The 20,716-nt window shown below is 49.2% G+C and overlaps 1 protein-coding gene across 5 annotated transcripts; it reads right to left on the reverse strand.

Moving 5' to 3' along the window:
- Positions 1 to 1,186: 1,186 nt before the first annotated feature.
- On the reverse strand, positions 1,187 to 20,705 carry CPSF7 (cleavage and polyadenylation specific factor 7). Of its 5 annotated transcripts, none has more exons than XM_072638812.1 (10): positions 20,608 to 20,705; positions 20,021 to 20,125; positions 14,625 to 14,843; positions 13,765 to 13,868; positions 13,223 to 13,368; positions 9,974 to 10,388; positions 9,462 to 9,580; positions 7,910 to 8,078; positions 7,357 to 7,524; positions 1,187 to 3,071 (listed from the first exon to the last, which is right to left on the reverse strand). In XM_072638812.1, exons 2-9 carry the CDS (start codon positions 20,072 to 20,074, stop codon positions 7,362 to 7,364), a joined length of 1,389 nt encoding a protein of 462 aa, XP_072494913.1. In that variant the 5' UTR covers positions 20,075 to 20,125; positions 20,608 to 20,705; the 3' UTR covers positions 1,187 to 3,071; positions 7,357 to 7,361. The 5 variants fall into 5 exon arrangements, with proteins under 5 accessions (XP_072494913.1, XP_072494911.1, XP_072494912.1 ...); XM_072638810.1 differs by having other exon boundaries at positions 9,462 to 9,625; XM_072638811.1 differs by having other exon boundaries at positions 13,196 to 13,368.
- Between the last annotated feature and the right edge of the window lie 11 nt (positions 20,706 to 20,716).

The raw sequence follows: 20,716 nt of genomic DNA on the forward strand, positions 1-20,716 counted from the left end.
TGACTACATTTAGTGCTTTCCGTTCTGTCCCACCAGGATGGGGGAAAGAGAAAGGGCAGGAGCAGAGTGCTCCATCTGGATTTAGAAGGCCCAATTTCAGCTCTGCGTTTGCCACCAGAGCGACCTCAAGCAAGTCCCTTCCTCTCCTCTTTTTTAAGTCCCTTTCACATCTAAAATTGGAATTCCTATTATTTTTGCTTCGCAACTTGAGCTATTTTAGGTAGGGGTGACAGCAGGTTTTGTTCATGTGAGGTGATTTTAGTATGTCTGGTTACTTCAGCCCCTCAGCAAATTCACGTTCCAGCCCAGGCCCACAGGACCTGGAAGGAGGAAGATGGGGAATTAGAAACCAGCTAAGGCTCACATGGGGGAAACTAGGTGGTGCCACAGTGCACTGAGTCTGGACCTGGAGTCAGAAGACTTCTTCCTGAGTTCAAATCTGGCCTCAGACACTAGCTGTGCAACCCTGAACAAATCACTTTACTCTGTCGGCCTGTTTCCTCTTCTGTAAAACGACCTAGAGAAGGAAATGACAAACCACTCCAGCATCTTTGCCAAGAAGATCCCAAATAGGGTCTTGGAAGGTTGGACATGACTGAAACAACCCTCACAAAAGCCCAGGAAGACAGCCTGTAGTACTCCACCTGGTTTTTCCCTTAAATTTTGTACCTGCTCCAGATAATTGTTGACTGCCTGGGCTCATCTTCATTTGCAAAAAAATCTAAACTCCCCCTGCTTCCTTCATTTCATCCCCCAATCCCAAGTGTTCTGGTTACCCCACCCACACGCTAAATCCAGATGGAAAATGCCCTGGAGTCACTCCAGGATACCACTTCTACATCACTTCTATACCTGTTTCAGTATTCTACTTATTATAAGGGAAAAGTGCTTCCGGTTTAAGAAAGCGCCTAGCTCTTGATTTTGCAAAGACTTCTAACATTGTTTTCCTTCAAGCACAAGGAAGGCCCCAGAGACCAGCTTCCCCTAGGCCTGTTTACAGGGAAGGAGCAGCATGGCTAAAAGCAAAACCAGCTGCTTCTGCTGAGCCCACCTTTTAAAAGTTAAACCCACAGCTCAAGGCCCAAGACATATCTCTCCAATGCAGGGTCCATAAAACAGCTCACACCCCATTTATTATTTAAAATACTTTGTTACAAAAGGAAAAAAAAAAGCATACAATGCGGTATAAAAGATTGACAGCGTCATCAAGTTTATTACACAATTTCCAACCTATCAGAAAGAGACAAACAAATCGAATCACCGACAACAGGGGGACGGGGCCTTGGCCTTTTTTTTTTCCCTCAGGTATTTTTCTTTTGCTATCTGGAAATAAAACTAAAAATTGTGTCATTAAGTAAAAAAAACAAACTCTCCGGGCAAACGGATTTCTGGTATTTTACATTTTCTTCCTCAAACAACAGTCACCTCATTTGGTTTTCTCTACATTTTAAAAAGACACCCGGAGCTGCTCTCTGGGAGAAGCGTGTCACTTAACACTTGCCGGCTGGGGATGCTCGGCTCCTTAGAGGAAGTGGGGGTGGGGGGATGGGGGGGACAAGGGGAGAAAGCCACCACCCCTTCCCTCTGTCCCAAGGGAATGTGCCTCTGACCCTGGGAAAAAATTCACTCAGTGCCTGACCGAAGTCTGTTAGGCCTTGCGGCTCTCCCTTCCCCTCTGCCTTAGAAGGGCCTCCTGAGACCCAAGTCTCCTGTTCTCATACTAAATGCTCGATGCCCTGTGGATGATGTGGAGGTAGCCCTGTCCCATGGAACGACGAGCGGGTGGAGAAGCCTGTTCGCCACAATTTGAATTCTATGGGAGCAGCAGATTTGTTGCCCTTCCTCTCAAGGAGTCCGGGCCATCGGAATGGTGTCCATGGAGCTCAGAATACAGTAGACGAAAGCTAGGCTCTAGTTCTTTCTTGGACCTCCCTGGAGGGGTGAGAGGGAGGCCAGTCTGCCAGTAGCCAAAGACAGGCAAGACATCCAGCGTACAGTTTCAAATGACTAGAACCGAGCTACGGTTCGTGACCTGATGTAAGGTGCATGCTCACATAAAACTTTTGAAAGGAAAAGCTTTGAAAAGTTGTCAGTGACTAGGTCCCCCTCCCTCCCCCTGCTTCTTGCAGCCTCTCAATGGGATCACCGCTGCCAAGGTGGGGATGTGTTGCAGCGCCTTCCTCTAAAACAAGGAAACAGCCCTCTTGGGGTAAGGGCTCAAGGGGAAGAGCGCCTATCAGAGCTTGTTAATTCACGAGCAGCAAGCAAGCAAAGCAGGGAGAGGACCCTAGGCAGAGAAGACCATTTTATGGAGATGCTCTCTGCCTGGCAGGGGCAACTGTACTGAGACACCCGACAGGTCCCTTGTTTTTCAAGGGACCAATGGGAGCAAGGAAACTGGGAACGATGAAGGCCTCAGGCCTTCCCTGGGAGATCGGGAACCATCAAGGAGAGAGGAAGGCAGAGCAAGTTAGGGCAGAAGCAGCCTGTCACCAGATCATGTTTCTTCCTGTAGTTCCTCCCCAAAGAACTGAGAGGGATCTGGGATTGGAGGCGTGCGACACTTGGGAGTGGGGAGGAGGGCCCCGTGCTAGTGCAGCAGGGGCCTGGGCACCTCTGAGCACTGCTCCCCTACACAACGAGGATCCGTTCTCTACAGACGGTTCTTTGGGAGGCTTTCCCGCCTGCTTCAAGCTGCTCCCAGAGAATAAGAACCTCACAAGTTTCTGAGAAAAAGAAAGCACCGTTCTTTTGGAGTCCAAGTATTCGTGGATCATGGGCCCAGATATACTCTACCTTCTTCCCTTTCTGTTCTCTTACCCCTCCCAACCCCACCAAGTCTTTCAGCCCTGTCCCTAGGCAAGCAGGGGTCATGCCGGGGCCTGGGGAGGGCTAGGGAGGGCTGCCAAGCTCTCTTCGGTCTGGTGGGGCATCGGGTGTTCCCTGGGTGTCTGGAAGGAATTGGGAGCTTGGGGGAGGGGGAAGGGGTGGAGCGGCCTCCGTCCTTTAGTCCTGATCGAGGTGAGGAGATGCAAGTCCATTAAAAAAAACATTTACTTCCAACCAGACTCCTGCAATGAGAACAGCAGAAGGGGGGAGGGAGAGAAAATACAAGTTAGAGATTTATATTTGATTATCTGGGGATTATGTGGATTACACCAGCATTTTCTAAAGCAGGAAACCCAGGAGGTCAAAGGATGCTATGGAAAGTAGGAGAGAACATAATTATATATGACTGAGAAACAGAAAGAAAGGAAAAAGACTCGGCTGGGTTGTTCTGAAGAAAGAAACAATGAGAAAAGTTCAGAATAGTTATCTATTAAGATCAAGTACCATGGAAATCTTAAAGGTCGTGTCATTACCAGCTCTCACAGACAGCAAGGTCAGGCAGTGTCGTGGAGGAAAGCAAGAACAAGAAGCTAATTGGCTACTGGCTACATCGATGATAAGAAAACCAGATCTGCTTTAGGACCCTGGATGGCTCTCCTCTGGCCTCTCCTGGTGCTCAGCACTGAAAAACCTCTTTAGCAGGTTCTGGAGTATAGTGTGGAGGGCAGAAGACAGGGGCAAGACAGCAAGAGAAATTTAGGATCACCAAGTCCAAGCACTGTGTAGGTATGGGGGACAGCCCTATCCTGCTCAGAGAAGAAAGGTGCCACCAGCTTGGGAGGTTGGGGTCGACATGTAGATCAAACACAAAGCATTCTTGGTTTGTAGGAAAAGGTGCAAAGGCATTTCCAAATCAGATTGGAAAACAAGGGCCAAGGGCTGGTGGGATTACAAAAATCTCCTCCAAGACAACAGCACCGAGTTATGGCCCAAAAGGTATTGTAGAATGGATGCAAGCAACAACAGAACTGAAATTCAGCACCAATGAGCATTAAGCTTTGGGCCAAGTTACAATGGCTCCCTGTGGAGGGGCTGGCAGCCTCATGCCTTCAAACTCAGAGGCAGAGTTCTGGCCAGAGCTGGGAGGCTGCAGGTAATCCCAGAAGAGGTTGACTAATTAGCCTCTAGGCAAAGAATTCAATACAGGTTCCAAATCCCCCTAAAGTTAAAGTGATAATCTATGTATGTTTCAAAAGAGGGCCCGGGATTCCCTTCGTAAGTCAAATAAAATAAGGCAGGATGGTGTCAAGGAAAGAACGCTGAACAGGAAGTCAGGAAAGAGAGGTGGAGGGATGTGAGCAGTGAGACTACTCCAAGCTACCCCTGAAGAGAAGCCTTCTAAAGCTTCTGCACACTACAAGCTAAGGTTTTCATTATCTTTTCCTGAATACCTCTGAGGCCTTGAAAGGCTGCCCATCCCAGGTGTGAAGCTTGCACTATGAGCTTTTCTGACAGCAAGCCCAGGGAACTGAGTGTAAATCCCAGTTCTGCTTGTTAACACCCCCAGGGACCTTCAACAAGTCACTGGACCTTTCTGTTCTGTTTTCTCCTCTGTGAAATGTAGGATTAGATTAGATGACCTCTTAAGGGTCCCATGTTATTTAATGAAGAATCCACATGAGACACAGAAAGTGCTACTGAATTCTTCCACAAATACCCACTGTACATTTTTCTAATTTTTACTTTACTTTTTACTTTCAAGCTGGGAACTCTCACTATTCAGTTTCCTTCCCTCCCTCCCTCGGAAGTACCAAAACATCCAAAAAAATGCATGAGCTCATTTTACAGGTAAGAAAGCAGAGGCACTCAACGGTTAGGTGAGGTAAAAAATCCAAATGTCCTCAGCTTTAGAGATTCAGACTGGATTAACAGAGTACAAGAAATTGTTTTTCCTGAGACAAAAGGGTAAGAATGGGAATGAGAATGATATTTCTAGGGATGTGAAGATTATTTCCGTATATCCCTGAATAATGTGCCAACTGGCCAAATATTAGAATTAAGTCCTACTCACAATCTTAGATCATCCTCAAGCAACCAAAAAAAAAAAAAATGCACACGCACAGTACAAATGAAATGTTAGTTATGGAGTATCCCTGCCAAACTGGAAAAGGAACTCCATGGTTTCAAAGAGAATGAGACAGAGTCTCATTCCAAACCACCCTCTGAGTCCCCTGGAGTGAGTTTTCAGTGGAGTCTGGAAAGGCCAAAGACTCTTGGGAGAGGAATCCTACATATGGGGCCCCAAGATGGAAATGGCAACAGACACATGAGAGAGAAGGATGAGGTCTTCTCCTGCTGTCCAGGGGCAGAGGAAAAGTCATCATCACCCGCTCAGACCACAGACTGACCAAGGTGACATCTTCCAAGGAAGGCAAGAAACCACCAAGTGCTCGGCAGGGAGGCAGGGCCTGGTCCAATCTTCTTTGGGAAAGAGGCAGCACGTACAGCTGTCATATGGTCTTGCCCACTATGAGCAGCTACCGAGAATTAACAGTTGGATAAATATTTAAAAGCTGGACATGATATAGTTTGACTCTGCTCATTCTGAGTAGGAGGGAGAACAATTTACACCACCAGGGTCACTGAGCTAACCAAAGAAGCAAATGGAACATTTGGCTCCTGAATTTCACCCCAAATGCCTATGAAGGGATGAGCTCTGCTGCTCTAGATCTTCAATTATCCCCTTAATCAAGAAGCAATGTAGAATAGTGTACCTGGGTCCAAACCCCAGTTGTGCTATATATTAGCCATATGACCTTGGGCAAGTCACTTCCTGGCTGGCGTAGGTGATCTCCAAGAGGACTTCCAGCTCTAAATCCTACAAATACCTAAGAGACCCTCATCAAAGTAAGAATGAATGTCTTCATCTTACTGGCAGTGGCTGAAGGCAGCCGGTGGCCAGCGGTACATGGAGGAGACAGCACGGGGGAATACACACAACTCCATCACAATGGAGGCAAATCAAGCTGGCATACAGGCTTCATTCAAAGTATCTTGTTCTTTGTAGTGCAGAGCACACGCCAAAGAAAAGAGAAACCAGCACTTACTTCTAGGAAAGGAGCAGCCTTATGGTCAACTAGAGAGGCCTGCCTAGTTTACACTGAATCCAAGTAAAAAGGTCAGGAGTTTATTCCTCGATTTATCCTGGAGACATGACCTAGGCAAGGACTTGCCCTCAAAATTCCTTTATCAAAACTCCCCAGTGGCAAATTCCAGCAGGCTTCTGGAGCCATCATACAAGGCCAAACAGCAGCCCAGGGTCATGGTCCTTACAGAGCAAAAGGAAGCTTTCAAAGCAGAGATGAGTCAGTTCAGAAACGCAGCAGTACACAGAAACTTTCCTAATGCCAAACACGCCATGTAACAACACTCATCATGTTTACTAGGACAGTGCCTCCTGAGGTGATTCTGAGGGCAGAGGGGAGGACAGTCCCTAGAGACTGCTCGGTGCCAATTCAGACCTTCCATTACCTGTCCTCACACAGGTCATCAGATAAGAGGAGCTCTTGTCAGTAAGCAGCGTGATGACATTTTCAAAAGTCCACTACACACCTGTTAATTTACCCAGAACCAGGGGCTATAGCCTGAAGCAGAGTCATCTACCTGCATCCTCTCTCAAACCACACTCTTTCGTGTGCTCACACAGACACACACATGCATACACCCACACTCCCTCTACACCGTTCACCCCCAACTTTCGCTTTCCCTTCAGCTCTGACTGTACGGGAAGAACACACACAGAAATATGACATACGTGATATAACAGGGCTACAAATGCGCTGTTGGGGAAATAGTGGAAAAAACATGCTTGGGCTTACAAAAGTCTCCAAGCATAGAGTTGGGAAAGAATCCTGACGGGATCTAGTCCATGATTTGCATAAAGCAGAGAGCAAACAGTCCATCACAGTCAAATGGGGATTGAACTTATTTTTAAGACCTCAAAGGAAGCAGTCAATAATCTTAGATAATATTCATTTCAGCAATCCTCTATTTCACAGCAAGCACGCCCGTTAACTAACCTAAATCCTTCCTGCTGCCATCTTGAAGTCCCTCTCCTCTCTCAAATTATACTCGAAGTGGGAAACAGTTGGCAATCATTTCCTAAATAATCCCTCACTATTAAAGGTAACCTCCCGCCCCCCCCCCCCATTTCCCTTCTCTAAGCAGTAACTGCTGTCATCTTTTTCATACACAGGCCATGTTCAAAACCACCAATCTGGCATGCCATAGATCCACATGCACAGGGTGGGATGAGTGTCCTTCCTTCCTGGCTTCCTAAGTCAGTGTGAGGGGTGAGAGAGTGGACAGTCTCAAGAGGCTGCGGAAGGGAAGACAGAGACCATGCCTACACAATTCCCTACCACCTTCAGAGCCAGCCCAAGAGCAGGCAAGTTGGGCAGACGTCACTCTGGCTTTTCACCATCTGAGGCCCCCAAAGCAAGGCAGCCAGAATTGAGCCAGTCTCACCTTTCTCAGTGGTGCCGGTCCCGTTCTCTGTCCCGGTGTCTCTCATGCTCCCGATTCCTTTCTTGAAAATAATCCTCGTGCCTATCCTCATTATGGAGCAGGTCCCGGTGCCTCCGGCTGCTCTCACGGGACCGGCTAGGTGATCGCTCACGGGACCGGTGTCTTTTCCTGTTGGAAAAGATTCTTCCTTCAGGGTTCTCCAGAGGGGCTCAATGGCATTCTCTCTTCAAGATGCTCAAGAATAATTTTTTTGACGTTGCTGTTTGAATGAGCATTTGACTAACCTGTCCTACACTACGGTCTCCATTTACATCAGAGTACAAAGCCTACGCAAATGACCATTTATTGTTTTAATAGAGCTTCCTTTGGCAGCACCTAGCTAGTCTAAGATGATTATCAATAAAAACCTTCTGCCTTCCTTTGTCCTCCTGAACTCCTCCTAGAGAGGCCATGACTTTATCAGGCACCTTCCTAAGGCCTCCTGTCCCCCCTCACCAATCCCTAGGAGAAGGCCGTTGGGGCTGGTAGACCAGCAGACCAATTGAGAACTCACCTGGAAGAGCTCCCAGCAGCACCCACGCTGTAGGACTTGGCTTCGATGCCATGAAGACAGTCCTTAAGGGAGGAGATGAGCACACGGCAACGTTCGTCGTTGGCGACCCGGGATTGTTTGATGACAGCAATGGCTGTGAGGAGCGTCTCAATAGCGTCACTATAGTCCCCTGATGCGGGATGGGTAGGAAAGGCCAAGAATAAGTAGGAGGGCAATGGAAGCAAGCTGGACCGAAAGGGAGAAGACAAGTCGGACCAGAGGTGCCCAGGCGTGCCCCAGGACTGCCTGGAGAGCCATGTAGCCATCCACAGCTCCCACCTGGCCCTGGCCAGCATGGGACTCATGCTCAGGGAGCCAGGGATTGGGCCTTAACCAAGACCCTTTGGGACAGAAGGCAAGGTAAAGAAGGAAAGAGGCCGAGGACAGAGTCCACGGAGAATAACAAGGTCTTGAGGATATTCTGAGGGAACAGAAATGAGGACTTGAAGGCAGTTGTGCAAGACAGAAAAGGAAAGACTAGAGATGGGGAGATATAACAACAGTAAAGAAACACAGCAGGAGCGCAAGAAAAACTGGATAAAGATTTAATCAATTGTGAAAGAAGATTCTTGAGAAAAAAATCAGGAAAGGAAGTGTAGGCCTACTCCTGCCTCTAACCCACATTAGCAGGTGGGAAAGAAATCCAATAAATAGCCCTATGGAGCATTTTAGGCGTCATGGCCCAAGATGAGAAAAAGACCATCCCTGGAAGGATGATGCTAATGTTTCCAGCCCAACATTCTTCTTGGCACCCCAGCTTGTCAATTTTGCCCAAAGTCCTAGACCTATCATAGAACAAGAAAGGTCCATCACCTCACAAACATTTGTTTAATGAACATCTACCTCATGTAGGGCACCTACTCGCCCCAAGTCACTCTGTAAGGTAGCAGTCTGGCACTGCCTGGTTTCCCAGCTTGGGCTCAGCAGGACCTAGGCGTCTCCCAACTCTGGCTCTATGCAGACTCACCAGGCTAACCTGTACCAGCTGAGACAGCCTGGCATGTTCTGAACCATCGGTCACCTGTACCTAAAGTCCTGATTGTGATGCCAAGACTGTGATCAAACAGTCGAAACCAGTCAGAAATCATACCCCCATAATCCTAAGGGTCTACATCGAAAGGGCTAATCTGATTCAGAGTACTGTTATTCCAGATCACTCCATCTCTACCCATGTCAGGTGGTTCCTTGTTCAAGTTGGACATTTACAAGGCAGAGATGTCCTTCTACAGCCCAGAGCAGAAATGAAATGCTGCACATAACAATCTGTCCCAGATGCGAAGCTGGATTTATTATACAAAGGGAAATTTAGGAATGATTTCCAGTGTACAAAAAATACCTTCCCCAAACACTATGGAATAAGACGTATGCCTAAAAGCAAACCTGTCTTTCCCCAAGTTATCTTATCCCTCTCACAATCCCTGAAGAGGGAAATGTGTGACACCAAGCAATCCCACCCCGAGAAGAGGACAAGGGAAGGCAGACAGGAGATGGAAGCAAAGGTAGAAGAAATTACCTGCGCTGGCCCCAGAGACAGCTTTGGAAATGGCACTGCTGGATATTGCTCTGTTCCGATTCATGATCTCCTCAAACTCGGCTTCGCACGCTGTTGGGGGCGGGGGGCCCAGTTCTCGGCTGCACGGAGACAACACCATCCCTGACCGCCCGTGGCACTTAGATCTGTACCGTACAGCAGGGCACTTTATTGGGTATGATGTTGCATTGACCTCTCCTCTTTCATGTGTCATTTTCTCCAACACACCACACCCTCCTTGAGAACAGGCTGGCATTGCACCCCACTGCCAACCCTGCCCCCCTACAGATCCCAGCACCCATGGAGCTACATTTAACCAAGCCCATCAGGATGAACAACGAAGACGGGGCCTGGGCCAAGCAGATAAAAAAAGCCTCCATGGAAGAGCACCATAAAAGAGGGTCACGTGCTCCAGCACAGGCCAAGAGAAGATACTCCACTAACTCCCCTTTCACCCAGCCCAATTCTTCAGAAGGAAACAAGGCAGCCCTTACCTGCCATGGTGGTTATAGGGTGCAGAGGCCTTGATGTAAGCATCTGGTGGAGGCCCCACTGTAGCATTTGGTGGGGGGAAGAAGGCGGGGTTGAGGTGCAGGGCAGGTGGAATGGCCCCTGGGGGAGGCACAGCCAGGTGGGGAGGCAGTCGGGGAGGTGGGGGCATGAGATGCTGGTAATGGATACCAGGAGGAGGAGGAGGGACCCCAAAGCCCGAGGAGAGAGGTGGTGGGGGTGGGATTGGTGGTGGGGGCAGACCCATCAGGGGTAGAGCTGAGGGAGGGCGACTGAAGTAGGGCAGCACACTGGGGGGCTTGTCCACACGGGGGGGTGGGGGTACAAGGTTCTCAGTGGGTGTGGCCCGTCCATCAGCAGAATCACTAGAATCTCGGGAGTGGGCACGTGGAGGCACTCCTATGAAGCAAAACACAGCTAGCGTTACTGCCCCAGGCACCAGAAACAACCCAGGCACTGTCTCCATCTAGTGAAGGTCAGGGTTGACCTGGCCCCTCACTCAGGAGAACAGGATGACCTCCTGGCAATCGCTGTTGCTACTGCTTATTCGTAGGGTCTTTCACTAGGGACACCCACAGGGCATGGCTCACAAGTCACTCATCTATCTTGAGACTCCCAAAGATTCCATTAAGGCCTCATCACACCTCCTTAAAGAAGGGAAGGGGCCAAGGAAGAAAGCGAAGGTGAGATCCGCTCAGTGTCACTCAGCAAGACTGAACTGACCCAAGAACTCAGACCAAGCCTACATCCTTCCTCTTGGTTAGTACTGAAGCATTTTTGTCCTGCTACACCTCCACCTACAAATGTGTCCACACCACAAAACAACCAGAGATGACCGGAGACGCCTGGAGCCCACCTATGGACAAGAAACTGCCAACTGGGCTTGGAAGGGCTGGGTGCCAGAGGGAACAAAAAGAGAAAGTGTGAGGAGGAAAAAGGAGTTGGAGACAGATTGGAAGAAGATGCTGTCGTGAGGTTCTCTGGCCAGGGTCACTGCCAACACTGCCAGAAGGAATAAGAAGTTGCATACAGAACATACCCTGGAGATGATGGGCCCCACAGGCCCACTTCATGCCCCCATGCCTCCTGAGAAAGGGGAAAGTGGGCCACAGGAGGGGTAGCGCACATTGATCTGCTGCTTTTCCCAGAGTATGCAAAAAAAAAAAAGTTTCTTTGGCTGGGAAGCATTCTCTCAAAATACTACATCAGAAGACACTAGCCCTGACCTAGATACGGATTTCGATACAAGAGCAAAGCTAGACATCTGGGGGAGTATCCAAGCAAGGGGCAACAGGTGTCACTAACAGTCCTCACAAAAACCCTAGACAATCTTCCAGCTAGTGAGCCTGGAGACCTAGTGGAACATTCAAAGTAGCCTCTGCCTGATCAGTCTCCCAACTCAGTGGTCACTACACCTCCAAGTGTCTGACCCTCTCATGCTACAAACCATCTTCAGAACCTGTTTCTTCACAGGTCTTTCAACAGCCTCCAAGCCTGAAGAAAAACTATCAACATTCCCTTCTTGAGGATCAACCGACTTCCCAGCGACAATTTCCTAACTTGGGAGGTTTTCATTTTGTACCTAAGCTTTCCAGAGATCTTGAGAGTAGCCACCCTGTGTTTACGAAACACCCATGCCTCTGGCTGTGCTTAAGGGAATCCCACAGGTCAAATTGGAAGACGGGGCGGCCAGGAAACACTGCTCTATCCCTTCATCATCTCAGTCAAGGCAAGAGCGTCCTCCCAGAGTGAACGGTGGAAAAGAGGAATGGGTCTGCTCTCTCAATCTGCTGCAAAGGGAGGCAGCTGAGACTGAACCAAAGGGACTGGGAAGGTTTAAGTGGCCAAGGAAGATGACTGTGACTACGACCCAGAACATGAGGAGCTGAGATCCTAGGAATCAAAACCTCTAAATCTAATCAGAGGAGAGCAATTCCTACAGAAGAGGGAAGAGGCCATCCTGGTCCCTGGGGGTCCAGACCCAATGCAGGATGGGCTTGACAAGTAGGCCCTAAAACAGTGGCAGGAAACACCTGGTGACCCTCAGACATCTCACCACTGTGGTTAAGTAAGGTTAATGCCGGCTGGCTGTTTCAGGCTGGGCCTCAAGGGGGGGCTGCACTTTAGTGGGGTCACCACAGTCCAAGGTCTGGTCCTCAGCTTTTGCAGGTTCAGAAACTTGATTTTATCAGTTCACCCAGGGGTGATCGGACCCTGGGAGATTGATTCACGCTAACCAAACTCACAAGAGACTGATTCATAAACCAGAATGCCAATTTATTAATTTACAATGAGAAATATAACTGCCAAGCGGACCGGAATACTTGTGTCGGCTGGTCAGCGCATTCTCTTCCCAGTAGGAGAGCCTATTTGGGAAACCAAATTAAGATCAGAAGGTTGCTTGGTGAGTACAGAATCAGATGAATTTAAGGGATCTTGGTGTCAAGCTCTAGAAGCCAACACCCCCTTTTCCACTACTGAGCTAGACCTGCCAAGCGGACCAGGACGCTTAAGTGGCGATCAGGGCTCCTCTCCCCTGGACAATGCTGGAGATTCTCCAGCTCTCCAGGCAGACCACCCTCTGCTTGTGTTTGTTGCTACCACAGCACCAGCTTTATTCTCCACACACCCTTTGGATACAGGACCACCAAGATGACAGCTCACTTAATAGAAATTACATTCTGGGTGTCTGCTCCCAAAGACAAATGGGAAAACACAGTAATCTCATAACTAAACTATTTCCACATTACAACGTAAGATAGGTTACAGCTAATTCCATCCTTTGTAAGTTAATTTTCAGAATTGGAAAATTTCAGAGCTGGAAAGAACCTTAAAGGACATCTAATCGAACTCCCTCATTTTACAGATGAGGAAACTGAGGCCCAAATTGACTGATTTGTCCAAGAGCCCACAGCTTGTTTTGGTGTGAGAGTCAGGACTAGAACCCAGCTCCCAGTCCCCTACGCCACCCCCGTCCAATGCTCCTTCCACCTCGCCAGGCTGAATGGTTTGCTGGATAGTGAGGGTTTTTTGCTGAGCTGGTGTCCAGATCTGGGGACACACTTTTCTTGTAAAAGGTCTACAGTCCTCTTCCTACAGACTATGCCCACCCCCACCCAGCCTCCCTCACACTGCAGGCTAATCCTACAGCATGGTAGAAAAGCCCTCCCTCCATTCCCCCCCCCATACAGACCATCTCCACGTACCCCCTCTTGGGACTCGGACGCACTCACGTTTCCGAGCCTGCGCCTCAAACTGTGACAGGTTCTGCCGGGTGGCCAGCCTCACGTCCACCTTCTCCCCATTGAGAATCTTGCCTGGCAGGAGCTCCAACAGTTTGTGGACAGAGTTCTCAGAGGCCACCACCACCTCAGCATACCTTGGGCAAGAGCAGGGGAAAAGAGAGTTAGAGTTAACAACTCCATGAATAAATGGGGAGACTATGACCACATTCAGTTAAAAATTCCCAAGCTGATAAAGGATTAGGGAAGGGCTCTGGCCTATGGTTTTCCCATCTCCTTGATACTGAAAGAAACTCCTTCTGCTGCCCAGTAGAAAACACTGGTGCTCCAACTCCACACTGGCCTCACTAGGTCACCATCTTGTGGGCATGTGCTATGAGGACAAGCATAGTTGACACATCAGAAGAGTGTGCAGGGATGGGGAGGAGGGCAGGACTCTAATACAACAGCTACATCTGCCTAATGATCCCAAATGACAAAAGTTCTCTTTGAGGCAGGCACCTTGAAGAGAAATTCCTCCACGTCATTCTTACCCTTTGGACTGGCCATTGGCTCGATTCTCAGCAAACTTGAGCTCCACAACATCATAGACCCCCACAGAACGGATGATTTGGATCAACTGTTGGTCTGTTGTCCACTGGGACCAGTAAAGTAGAAAAGAGAGACCAAAGGCTAGAGATCTCCTCCAGAAGTTTTCTAAAAGTCCCTTTCCCTGAAACCACAACTCCAATCATGGCCCCAAACCAGCTTTGTTTCAGTCAAGGCAAGCGTCCCAGAAATCCTCACTCATCCCGTTCCCCCTCCCACCTCTAGAGGTGAAGGACATGGCAGGCCAATTCACCACTAGCCTCCAGAATGCCTTGGCTAATAATCATCAGTGCAAATCAATCAGGTGGTTACTGCAAGACTTTGAAATTCTTCTTCCAAATAGCAAAAATGTACCACAGCCAGGAGCTTTTCCCTGAGTACAGAAAATTGCTCCTGTGGCCATACCACCCCCACCAGCCCAAACCATAGAACAGAAATGACTTTTGAGGAACAAGAGTGGCCACCTACCCAGAGCGTACTAGAGCTACGAGGGCCTTTGATCCCCGTCACCCACCATTATCACAGGACCATCTAATGACCACCAAGAGTTCAAGGTGTTCACTGAAAGCTCGTCCCAGAGATGACCCTGCTAGATATAAAGCCCCGGGGTCAGGGGCGGCCACAATGACAGAAAGAGCCGCACCCACTCAATTCCTGCTTTCTCCAGCACCATTCAGGTCCAGAGGCTGATCCAACCTGACCCCACTCTCAGGACCTGAGATCATCGGAGAGTAGACTCTGAAGATGGCAGCCCCTCCATGACCAACCTCAAGGCAGCGCTACCCTGCTGGCTAGCCAGGCTCACCCAGGAGAAGCTGCCCACGTAGACTGCGGCTCGTTTATTCCGCAGCCCACTGTAGGTGTACAGGATTGCCGGCGACTTGCTGTTGGGCTTGGGAGACTGCTCCTGCCGGATGGGAGGCGGTGGCTCAGCACTGCTACTTCGGTCATCGGATGGCTGTGAGCTGGCGGCCAGCACGTCATCGTAGAGGTCAATCTGATCAGCATTGCTGAACTCCGGGTCCTAGGGGATGAGGAGAGAAGAGAATGAGTTCCTCAAACAGGGAACTTGGCAACCCAGTGGGGCACAGAACCAGACAGCATTGCTTGAACTGCTGCTGAAGGACTACAGGCTTCCTTAAAATAGGGCAGCCTGCACCTGGCACACTCCTCATTCATTCCCCCCAAAACAAAGCACCTCCTCTGTGCAAAGTGCTGGAGATCCAGACCTTAAGGAACTGGGGTTCCTGAACTTTTGCAGAACTGACCCAAGACTCTCCCCCTACCCCTCAAGTCTGTGTCTCCTGCTTCATTCCACTGGTCATCTAAAGAGAGTAACTCACACAGGGCACGGTCTATGAGGAATTGTTTAGGACAACAACTGACTTTCCTATGTGAAAGACAACTTCTATTCCAGGGCATGTAGGTGAGAAGAAACTGCACCCATTCCCCACCCCCAATTATATAACTTAATTAAATGTAGCTTGTATTTTTAAAAATCTGTTAATGCACAGCTAGTATGGTCTCTAATACTTTTAGCTAATGGTAGTGAGAACAACTGGGTACACTATGGATAAAGAAGACAGTAAGTATAAAATTTACTTGGCAATCAAATATGAATTCTATTAAGGCAAGGAAACAAAATGGAAATACCACTCACACACGTCATAGGCATCATAGGCAGCTCTTTCTAAATATAAAGCTTCAATAAAGAATTCTAAAACCTATGTTTGCAACAATCCTAAATGTTTCTCGTACTATGTTATGAAGTTATCAAAAATAAATTAAGAAAATCCCAAACAAATTACTTTAGGTACCAAATGCCATATGGACCTATGCAGGGACAGCTTCCTTAGCATGGTATGACTCCAAAGTAATTCAGAATCATTGGCTTAAATCAGGTCAATCAACAAGAAAATACATTTCAAATAAATGGAAGTCACCTTTAAAGCTCACAACAAAACTACCTCTTCTCTCCAAGAATCATCAGCTATCAGTTTGTTAAACTAAAACAAAAATTATTAAAAGGTGGCAGCGGTAGCAGCAGCAGCAGCAGCAGCAGCATCACTGAGGAATCTCCACCCTCCCAGCTCTCCCTTCTGGCCTATTCAGACCTGCAGCCTTCACTCGGACACAGCAAACATGGTTGTGAGGCACCTCCAAGGAGATGACAGACGGCAGACGCTTTACAACACTGCAAGCAGAGGAGAGCATAAACACCCAGACCAGAAACAGTTATGATGGGCTTTTATTAGGTCATGTGTGAGGAAATTTAGAACACCTGACCTAATCTAGAAAATAACCAAGGAAGCACAGCAGGGTTTTCCTGAAGGGAAACTGGCATCACTGTAGTACTAGAGAGAAACCAATTCTTGTCATTTCACCTTCAGGGCCAGGGACAAGGTCTGATTAAATCATGAGGAGATGGCAGTAAAATAAATTGCCCTCCCCCTTGGAATCAGGTGCTGAATTTTTTGTGCTCATTCCATGAATTTAAGTAAGGTGCCTATTTACGTCCTTTGTCAAATGCTACCAACTCCACAGGCCAACTCCAGTTATGACAGGTAGGGCTGGGAGCGTATCCCAACACTTTTCTGACAAGAGAGCCAACGGGGTAAAGGAAAGCATGCTCACTAACACAATGATGGAGGTTATTAATTGGCTCAACCATTATGACAAGTGATTTGAAATTAAGCCAAAAGTTACTAAAATGTTCAATAAACCCTGACCCACAGATCTCACTGCTATGCAGACAGGTTAAGGAGGCCAAAGAGGGAGTCCCATAAACACTCAAAAATTCACGGGAGGACTTTTTATGGTAGCAAAATAACAAAACAAAAAACCTGGAAACAAGTAGATATCTATGAATCAGGGAATGACAGAACTATGGTACATAATTAATGTAACGTTACTATACTTTAAGAAATAGGAATATAAAGAATTCTGAGCAATAAAAAACACCTATGAATTGATGCAAAATGATGCAAACGAAATCAGGAAAACATCATCACAATGACTTCAACATCGTAACTGAGTGGAGGGAGAAACCTGGCCAAGCCTGGCCTAGGGAGGGGATGCACCTCCCACTTTTATTTTATAGGATTTGGGTAGGAGACAGATGATCACAGTATCAGAGATCGAGCTGAAAGGCTCAGAGGTCATCCAGCCCAATTCTCTTTGTTTTACAGACAAGGAAATGAAGGCCTCATTAGGGGGATCTGAATTCAGATCTTCAGACTCCAGAGCCACAGCTCCCCCTCTCCCCAACACCCCACGTACTCCCTGACATACTGGCTGCTTTTTCTTTTTTATTGCTACGAGGGATAACTTTTGAGGGAGACAAAAAGACTAATATGCAGGTGAAAGTGATGCACAAACATAAGATATCAGTAATTAAAAAAAAAAAACGAATGAAACCTTCACACCTTAGCAAGGACCAACTGAGCAGACTGCAACTAAATTCAAATCCCCCCTTCTCCATTAGTATTTCTCTTGCTTTTCATCACAGGCTTATTTTGACTTTCAAAGACCTCTCTCTAGTTCTTCAGTTTTCTAGACTATATAAGGGAAGGATACTCTTGGGGTAAAAAGAATTCTATACTGTTTTGCTTCCTGTACTACAGAAATACAAATGCACTTCCAAGTACATAGTCCAGCTAACTAGAATCAGAATGAGGCAAAGTAAAATAAAAAAAGAGAATACAAAGTAAAAATCAAAAAAATCTCCAGTTAGGATATGGGACAAGATAGAAAATCAATGAGAAAAAAACAAGAAGATGCCATTTCAGGTGGTCAAGAGGCTAGATCAAGACCTTAAACTAAAAACAGGTAGGTGCAGGAAGAAATGGGAGAAAGGAGACGAACAGAACAGGGACCACATGAATGGAAATGTGTCATGGTTGGCTGGGGCCAAATTAGCTAATACCTTTGTTATTTAGTGCTACATTAAGTATCATATAGGTCAGACGTCACAAACCTTCAGAGCACTCCTAGTTGTAAAAACTTAAAACAAGAATTACTTAATGCTCTGTCTAACACAATAAAAAGGTGACCTCCCACATGCTTGTAGGTAGGAATATTTTAACATTAATCAACTGACAAAACCTTTATGAAGTACCTACTACGTACCAGACGCAATGGTTGAGGGGCAGGGAAATACCAATAAAAAAAACTCCACCACAATCTGCTCCCTTGGGGCTTACATTATTTCACCCAAAGCTCTCACTGGATTAACCCTTAGTCTGCTAAAATCAAGCAGTGCCCAGCACTTAATAAATGCTTGTGTCACCTCCCCCCCCCCAAATGGAAAGTAAAATGAACTCAGAGTTACTGGCATCTCTGAAGTCAGAGCATGAAGGTCCTTCCACATCCCAGGACTGAGCAGCAACCTCTATGATCCAGTGAATGCGGCACAGCTGCGGCTACCACAGGCAACCATATAGAAACGAGGCCCAAGGCCACCCCTGAGGCTGTGGCCCAGCAGCCAAGGAAAGCAGATCTGACAAGATGGTTTCATTCCTGATTTACTTAAGAGATTTCTATAGAACACCAGAGTGCAATACATGTGCGTGATGGAGCCACCGGTGCTGCCTCCCTGTTGGGGCCAAGCTTACGATGGTTTCTTGTTGTCAAAGAGCATAGCATCTACAACCAAACTGTCTTAGCAGGAGAAGAATCACAGGAACATATGGCTCAACAAAGCAGCCAATCGAGGCCACTGCACTGGTGACTCACCCCCAAAACACAAGCAATCAGAGCTCTTTCAGCACCTATACATGGAGCATTGGAGTTGACATGGACCCCAGATTTCCAAACAAAAAACAAAAAAATCTTGGAAAAGCTAGGATTCCAAAGTCCACCTGTGGTAAGGCAGATGCTGCCTGCTTTGCATGAGACAGTCACAGAATGTCAAGCTTTATGCCAAGAACCAGAGGGCATATGGGAAGGAGTTTCTATTTAGACATCGATGGGCTTCTTATGCTACCTCACGAACACCACACCTAACATGGGCCTACACTCAATCTACTCTGGTTGCTTTCAATCCAACCCTGTATCTAATGAGGCAAATACTTTATACTTCTTCTTCAGCAAGTCCAGATTACAAGAAAATCAGCCTTAAAAATGCCCATCCTCCTCCAAAATAGACAGCAGTCAAACAAATACGATCAACCCTCTTTCCACTGGACAACCTCTTCAACCCCTTCTGGCTCTCCATCAGCTCGTGCTCAGTGCCTCTGGCACCACATGGCAGGCAGCCGGGCTGCCCCACAGCCACCCTTGGTCTCTGGGAGAGCTAGAAAAGAGCCTTTCTAAGTTACATGCAACTTAGTGCAGAATCCAACAGAGAGAGGTGAGAAAACTAGTCCAGCACAAGACCACTTCTCTTCTGTGCTCTTCATTACACAGCTCAGAAAAACGTGCCAACACCTGACAGAGGAGGGACAAGACAGATGGGCTGCTCTGTGGGCACAGCGGAAAGTGCCCGATTTGGAGTCTTAAGACCTGGGTTCAAAGACCCACTCAACTGTTTTATACTTGGCTGGGACTGAGCAAGCTAAAACCTTTACTTCTTCACCTGTAAAATGAGGGAGTTGGAAGAGGCAGGTCCCAAGACCCATTCCAGCTCCAAATCTACAGCTCTGTGAGTGAGAAGGCACACGGCACCCACTTGACAGGAGAAGTGGAAGAATGTTTCCGGTGTGACTGATGCCCTTCTTCAGACAGTCTGACTCTGAAGGCTTTTAAAAGGTAAGCAAAGTAGCAGCGTCGGAAAATGGCCCATCCCGCGGGCCACTAGGACCTCAGCCCGGCCACCGATGTCTCGCAGGACGCCAGCGCAGCCTTCTGGGCCTCAGTTTACCCCTGGGTAACGCAGGGGCTGGCCAGGCTCCGAGCTTTGGACTAAAGGCCGTACTAAGTTAACAGCCCGGACCGCGGTGACCCCTGGCGGCATCCCCCTTACAGCTTCCTCCTCTGTAAAGCAAGGGCTAGACCGCACCTTCTAGAAATCCCTCCCTGCCCCTTCCCCACCTGCCCAGGTGACAGGCTCTCCGCAGCGCTCCGGCCGGACAACGCGGGGGGATCGCGGGCTCCATCCCGAAGATTCTTTCCGGGATAAAGCAGCCTCCCAACGCGGGCGGTCTCGGTTCCGCCCCCTCCTCCCCCAGCCCCGGCGAGCTCCCACCCTGGGTCGGGGGTCACCTGGTTGAACTCCTCGTCCGCGTATATATCGATCAGGTCCACTCCCTCCGACATGGCTCTGGGACCCCGGCGGCGCCGCGAGGAACAAGGGTGGCGGTGGTGCCGCTGCGCTCCGGGGAGAGGGACACGAGTCAGGCCGGGGCAGCGGCGGAGGGGGGGCCGGCCTGGCCTCTCCCCGCCCCGCTCCTCTCCACGCAGCCCGGCCTCCCTCCCGGCCTAGGCCCGCCCGCCGCCCGCTTTCTCCGAGGGGGGGCCTCTCCTCCACGCAGCCCGATTTCTGCGCGCCCTTCCCCCATCCCTCGGGGTCTAGGCCCGCCCGGCGCCCAGGCCCTCAGGCGGCCTCCCCGCCTGCTCCCCTGGCGCTCGCGGGCCTCCCCCCGCCCCCGCCCCCGCCCCGCGCGCCGCCCCGGACTGACCGGGCCCCAGCGCCGCCTCAGCGCGGGCTCCGTCCCAGCCTGGGCCTAGGCCCGGCCCCGCCGCCCGCCCTCCCAGCCCCGCCCGCCCCGCTACCCCTCGCGCCGCCGTCGCCGCCGCGCCCCCGCCTCCGCGCCCCGGCCCCGCCGCCCCCGGCCGCGCGCCCCCGTTACCGGGAATATGGCGGCGGCGAGTCCGGACTAGGCCCGAAGCGCGCGAACCTCTGCCCGGCCGCAGGCCCCGCCCCCTGCTCCCGCCGCCGCCGCCGCCGCCGCCGCCGTC

This window comes from Notamacropus eugenii, chromosome 2 (assembly GCF_028372415.1).
Source record: "Notamacropus eugenii isolate mMacEug1 chromosome 2, mMacEug1.pri_v2, whole genome shotgun sequence".
NCBI lineage: Eukaryota > Metazoa > Chordata > Mammalia > Diprotodontia > Macropodidae > Notamacropus > Notamacropus eugenii.

Excerpts from the sequence above, each read along its gene's own strand:
- CPSF7 (XM_072638809.1), bottom strand. The coding sequence starts at position 20,074 with ATGTCGGAGGGAGTGGACCTGATCGATATATACGCGGACGAGGAGTTC. Across the intron at positions 13,369-13,764 it reads GCCAATGGCCAGTCCAAAGG|GTATGCTGAGGTGGTGGTGG; the intron begins GTAAGAATGACG and ends CTCTTGCCCAAG. Across the intron at positions 7,525-7,909 it reads GCTGCTGGGAGCTCTTCCAG|GAAAAGACACCGGTCCCGTG; the intron begins GTGAGTTCTCAA and ends CTTTTCCAACAG.